The sequence below is a fragment of the Megalops cyprinoides genome, chromosome 13 (assembly GCF_013368585.1).
Source record: "Megalops cyprinoides isolate fMegCyp1 chromosome 13, fMegCyp1.pri, whole genome shotgun sequence".
In the NCBI taxonomy this organism is placed as follows: Eukaryota; Metazoa; Chordata; class Actinopteri; order Elopiformes; family Megalopidae; genus Megalops; species Megalops cyprinoides.
The window spans coordinates 29000036-29006442 of NC_050595.1; the positions used below are offsets into that span (position 1 = coordinate 29000036).

Here is a 6407-nt window from a genome sequence, read left to right on the forward strand (position 1 = left end):
CACAGTACTGGTAGTTTGTCTGGTAAAGAGAGGAATAGAGCAGGAGGGAGTAGTGAAAATCTGGATATCCAAAAATGTGGCAGCAATTCAGACCTCGCCAACAGGGATACACTTAGGATAGTTGCTAAAAAATCACCAAATGGCCTCAAAAGTTACCACAGAACTGAATCCCCAGTCTCAACAAAAACAGTGTGTGGTGTGCTTCATAAAGCTGATATTTATGGTCGGGCTGCTGTTCAGAAACCATTTTTGGCCAAGGCTAATGCGCAACAACCCATAACCTGGTATAATAAGCTCAAAAATTAGACTTTAGAGCAGTGGCTGGAAGTAATATAGTTGGAGTCTTTTTCTGTATCTGGGTGAGTTTGATTATATACCCACATCGTCTGTTCCAAACAGTTAAACACAGTGGTGGATCTGTTTGGGTATGGGCAAACATCTTGTGTGAGTCACTGGGTTTGATTATTACAATCAAATAACAACTAATGAAAAATGTTGGTTGGTTAATAGTTTCATCCACATTTGTGTTCATAACCAGTTTTAGATGGATAAAAAAAAACAAAATGGTTTATTTTAGATATGCAGGTTTATTGAAGATTATGTGCCACTGTGGCATTTAAGCCTACAGAACATTGTTGTTAAAGCAAGCAAAATGAAATCAAAAAGTCTTGAGTGTTAGGCTTCTTCTTCTCATTGCTTCTCATTGGCAATTCCAGAGCTCTTGGATCAGTAGTATCCACCTGTTTCGAAAAAGATTAAAGTAGTCACTTGCCAACCAATATGTGCTTGTCTGTCTCTGTAATAGTGGGCTATACTATTAAGGGAACAATATGTGAAATTGTTCAAAGGGAAGGGAACGATCAGCATCAGATGATTAATGTAAGTGTATTGCAAGCATTTAGTGTTTTCAGGTAGCATTACAAGCACGTGAGGCTAGGGAGTTAGCATTACAATCCAATGAAGAATTGTTACTACTATTGTTCATTATTTATACAATGTGAAACGTAAGACATACACATTCTGTTGTTTCAATCCCTAATTAATGCAGTTCCTGATGATTTCTATGTACCTGATCTGCTGTCATGGTCATTAGATCTAGTCATTATATCTGTACATTATTTTCTTTCCTTAGGTAAGTATGTGTTAAAACCAATACACCTTACTACCAGCAGTAAGTCTGATTTTGATTCACTTTATGAAACAATAATACTCACTGCACTGGTACAGCTTGTTAACCCTTAGGATGTCATTGCGGCTCATCGCGGTGGCTTTCCCAATTTCCACATTGCTGTTCGGGATGGGTATCATGGTGGGCTGGTTATTCTTTGAGAAGGCATACCTAGGAGAAAACAAAGACCTCTGAAGAAATCTACAGTATGTAATGATTCCATTGTTTTACCCACCCCCAGGCATTAGGATGATCATTTAGATATATAATGGAATATTAGAAACAGATACGAACAGACAAATGACTAAATGTAATGGCAGCTTCATAAAAATGCTTTCAAAGTGAAGAATGTTCATTTCACTGACCTGTGATATTGCATGACAGAGTTGTAGTCATATGGGGTTCCCTGGTTGTTAGTGTTGATTTTATTGAAATTGTGTTCCATTCCTGAAAAAAGATAATTAATTAAGCGCCATTTAGTCCTGCATGTAACTGATCTAGTTGATCCCTAATTACTCAAAGCAATTTTGAGTCAACGGAAGGCTTGAAGCAGCTAAAATGCTTGTATACTACAAAGAACAGGGTGGTTCACTGGTTAACAATATTTCTGGAAAGCGTAGGGTAAGCACTGCCAGTGTTTAGCATCTATAAAAACCATTTGTTTGATTGATTATAGGTCTTCATACAAAAGGTAAAGTTAGGCAATTTTATAAAAGATAACTAATCTCCCTGTTATTTTTGTTTGATAACATGTGGTAGGCACTGCTTGCATTTCATTTACAAAAACTGTTGCTGAAATTATTATTATGAACAGAATACAGCACCACAGATGTCTCTCTCATAGCTTGTCATTATTTTCAACATACCCTGTGCCGAGCAGCACCAAGCTTCAAATCAATCACAAACACTAATGACTAAAGCGTCCTGCACCAAATACCACCGTGCCCTGAATATGCACAATATAATCCCCCCCCCCCCCCCGACAGTACTGAGGTGGGCCCCTGTGAACAATACCTAAAAACGCAAAAACACACTAGCCATTGAATTAGGATTGCCTATCCTATGTTTCAAGAGATAATAAAACTGTACAGGGCAACTCTTCAGAAACAAAACATTTGCCCTGATAAGACTACAATCAGTGACTGTGGGAACGAAGGAACAGGTGCAGACCAGAGATGACGTTCTGCAGCAGGACACGGATGTGGTTGTCACGGTCACTGCGGGTCTGCTCGTGGTTGAACCCCAGTGCATGCAGGAGCTCGTGCTGGACCGTGCCGTGATAGATGCAGCCCTGGCGGCTCAGGGACACCACCTGACCTCCACCAGTGCGGCCCACGTAGGAGTAACACCTGAAGCACAGAGAGGGAAGCCAAGATCAGTCAAGAGATTCAATAATATACAGCTTACAACACAAACTTAAATGCCAAAATAATACAGTAATAGTGATCCGTATTATTTTATCCAGTTTCCTTCTTTTTCATACTAAAATTATTTTTTGATGGTTACATGAAATCATTTACACAAACTACAATCAACTGTAGGTCCTATGTTTCATTCTTGTTCATATTAAGAGTATTTTTTGATACATGAGATTCTTTATCATTACAAAATCAACAGATGTAGAACAATACAGTAAAATTATTAATAGAATAAGCAAGGTACAGCAGAAGAGCACATATGTTCCTCATAATTAACATGGTGACATCCTACAATCTACTGTAGGTCTTATTTTTTCTGACACCTTAAGAGGTAGGGAAACATATCGTTAAACAACGTATTCATTCAAATTATAAGTTGAAGGATCAAAACGAATGAAAACCAAAAATGTAGAGCTTTTTAAGCATCCCCTCTCTCTTTATATTATTGATGCCAGGTTTTTGGAAGTTGGTGCTGTCAACACAGACCCATTGCCGGACTGGATGTGCACGTAGTCTCTCTCATTGGTGCGACGCCTGAAGCGGATGCAGGTGGAGGAGGCGAAGGACTGCAGTCCACGCTCAATGATGGATAACTCGCGGGATGCTGTCAGAGACAATGTTAAACATTTAAAGAAAACATTCAGTCCCATTTCCGCTCGTCTAGATATTCTCAGCGGCATCATGACAAATACATTTATTGCACGGATGTTCACATCAAATAATAATTTTCAAAGTGGTCACGCACAGTAGTGGTTGGCGATGACGTAGGGCACATAAACGTTCCCGTCAGAGTATTTCGGCCACTTGCAGCCGCGAGCCGTGCAGGGGTCTGCGTTTTTCTCAGAGACGACGGCGATGTCCCCCTCAACAATCGGCTCATCGGGGCCACGCACTTGAAAACAGAGGAGAGCAAGTCACAATAAATGTTATAAAATATCATTCAAACCCTGAGTGTCGCATGTATAATAATCTGTCACCCTCAAGAGCGTCAAATAATTGCATATAGCCTATTCGTTTGGCAGTGACTGTGTCCGAACAACCAAACAGTAAGACGGCAAACTAAACATCCAAACCTTCCAAAAATACTGTAGTATCAGCGCGTTTTTATGAAGTGTCAAAAGAACGACAAAAATTGCTGTTTGTCGTTGACGCAATGTTTATTTTCTTCATTTTTTAATTCTTAAAATTAATATCCAACTTTCGAATGTGACATGATCAGTTTCCGTTGCTTATCACGAAGGTTTGATATGTAAATGGTTAACATTTTAGCTAGCTCCAGAAAAAGTCCATAGATAAGCAAAGTTAGCTTGCATTAATTTGTGATATTCGGCCCTTGAGTACTTGGGCTAAGTGTCAAAATGTTAAGACACGGAGTCTTTGCCATTTATTTGAAATATTACTCAGCAGTGTATAAGTGTTTATTTAATTGACCCTCTTACTTAAACTTAACACAACACGCGCTTCAAAATACCAGACATAAACATCCATAGATCCCCTTAGAGGCATAGAGGCCATAGAGGCCATATGTTAAGTGCAGAATGTATAAGGTGTATGTCATTAACTGTTATGACCACATACACAGATACTAAATCAATAGAATTTATGAGAAAGTAGGAGGTTGCTGTCAAGAACTTACAGTAACAGGCAATGCATACTTATGTACATATGAACATTTAAGCTTTACTTTAAAAATGTATGCATCATTTTCATTTTTTTTTCTTTTGGAAATAATGTAACCATTGAACAATGACATGTTTATAGTTTTATGTACTAATATGATAGATTTGTTTAAAAAATAGAATACTTTATAAGAAATGCTGTCTACATCTTACCTATGTTCCTGTTTGCTTTCTCAAGTAGGACAGAGACAGAAAGATCCTCTTCTTCTTGGGTGCTTTCTGTATGACAATTATGACATTCACTGATATGTTTTCAAAAGCAGATAGAAGGAGTAATTTCAAATAATTTCCACAAGTTTTGTGAGATCTTCAAAAATATTATGCTTAAAACTTTGTATGAGTATGCTCATTTCCGTCTGTGTGAATTCTGGAACAGAGTAGTTGTAATTTTGAAATGGATGAAATGCATTTTTAAAGGACAGTGATCTGTAATGATGGATATGTCTGGAGAAGTAGTGAAATTTTAAAATGATCATCCAATTACAGCACTGGAAATGTGTCAGAAATTGGAAAAGGTGTAGAGTCAAGGAAATATGCCCATGGTGATGGGTTTAGTCATTGTGTCGCAACTACATTTCATATTATTTCATTGTCTTTAACTACACTTCCATGAAACTGAAAACAGTGACATTAACACAAATGTAAATGGTTTCTGTTGCCCTGATAAATATTATATTTTTATTTTATTTACAGAATGTATGTAATCATGTGCAGGAAGAAAGAATACTTCAAAACTTCAAAAATACAATGAATTAATAAAAGAATAAATTGTACTTACGGATCTTCAAGTGTAGCATGTGTTTTAAAAAGAGAGAAAACATGAAAGTATATTATCAAATATATGCAATGCATAACAGGCATACTATTCAGCTGAATCACCCATGTGGTAATAATGTGTGTTGAAATAACTTCTGTATGTGTATAAATATTTCGGGACAATGAATATTTTTTCGAACAGGAGTTTGTCAGATCTGCAGGGCTGCGGTGGACACTCTCATGCAAGCACAGAGCAGAGCTTCACTCACCTCATTTGCCCAGCTGCAGGAGAGCAGCAGCAGGACCAGGAGACCCACTGGAAACATGTTCGTGGACATTGCAGACAAAGTCCTGTGGACATTATTATGTCATACTTTATAAGTCCTACTTCTGAAATACATTTTTAAAAAATGAAATATGTCAGCTAGCTAAAAAGCAAAAAAAGTTATGCTTTCCCTTTATGTATGTAGTGTAGTCAAATATGTTAGCACAGAATACATTAGAAGGCACTCACCCAAGATTTGAACACGGCAGTCAACCACAAGTGTGATGAATTTGCCCAGGTTGGTTTATATACACTTGTATCAGACTAGTAAAGGGAAAAAATGGAAAAGTCTGATAACACACATGGCAGATTCCCACAGTCATTGAAAATCCTTGAAACTCCTGGATAAAATGTTCTTTTTTGGTACATGTTCTATAATATGATATTTAATCTTGTTAATGTACTTGTACGTGTTCATGTAGTGTGTACTGTTATTGATTGTCTTTGAATTCTGGGAGGTTTGAACAAATAAAATAACCAGAAAACATTTGCTTACTGTTAGTTAAATATAGATTCAATGATTGATTGATGATTTAAGCCCAAGTTTTTATAATTATACTAATGGACTCAACACTCATATGTCTGTCATTTACACATTTTTAGGGATTTAAGACGTTAGACATTCAACCCACAACAGTCACTGTCAAACAGCACCTCAAACACAAATAGTCCACTCCTCATGAAGAGATATTATATTCCTAGGGGGATTGTTGTGAATGTAGGTTAAACTTGCTGAAATGTGTGTAGTGCTGCTGCAAAAAGGTGTGTGTGTATGTTTGTACATTATTGATGCATGTTTTATAGTAGCTAACGGCAGTCTGTCTATAAGCCAACTAACAGGACAGGTTATAAAAGTTTTAGAAGATATTTGATCACAATAGGCTTGGCTTGGAGATGATTGGTTATCAACAGACAATTGAACGGCTTCTGTAAGAGACCCATGGAGAGTCAGTAATTTTACAATATAAAGATAGCATGCATATGCCCTTACTATGCCCTGGCATTGACTGGAAAAGAGAGTTCTTCAAAACAGATTCACTGCATCAAGTGACTCAAACCTT

General features: G+C 37.3%; 1 protein-coding gene across 1 annotated transcript; it reads right to left on the bottom strand.

The window, feature by feature from the left end:
- Nucleotides 1–588: 588 nt before the first annotated feature.
- LOC118787724 (high choriolytic enzyme 2-like) lies at nucleotides 589–5347 on the bottom strand. The gene is made up of 9 exons (XM_036543358.1): nucleotides 5291–5347; nucleotides 5044–5047; nucleotides 4419–4484; nucleotides 3332–3478; nucleotides 3073–3190; nucleotides 2339–2517; nucleotides 1534–1615; nucleotides 1215–1339; nucleotides 589–740 (listed from the first exon to the last, which is right to left on the bottom strand). The coding sequence occupies exons 1-9, from the start codon at nucleotides 5345–5347 to the stop codon at nucleotides 727–729; spliced, it is 792 nt and encodes a 263-aa protein (XP_036399251.1). The 3' UTR covers nucleotides 589–726.
- Nucleotides 5348–6407: the final 1060 nt, after the last annotated feature.

Excerpts from the sequence above, each read along its gene's own strand:
- LOC118787724 (XM_036543358.1), bottom strand. The coding sequence starts at position 5,347 with ATGTTTCCAGTGGGTCTCCTGGTCCTGCTGCTGCTCTCCTGCAGCTGG. Across the intron at positions 3,479-4,418 it reads GAAAGCAAACAGGAACATAG|TGCGTGGCCCCGATGAGCCG; the intron begins GTAAGATGTAGA and ends TCTGTTTTCAAG. Across the intron at positions 2,518-3,072 it reads CACATCCAGTCCGGCAATGG|GTGTTACTCCTACGTGGGCC; the intron begins GTCTGTGTTGAC and ends TCTGTGCTTCAG.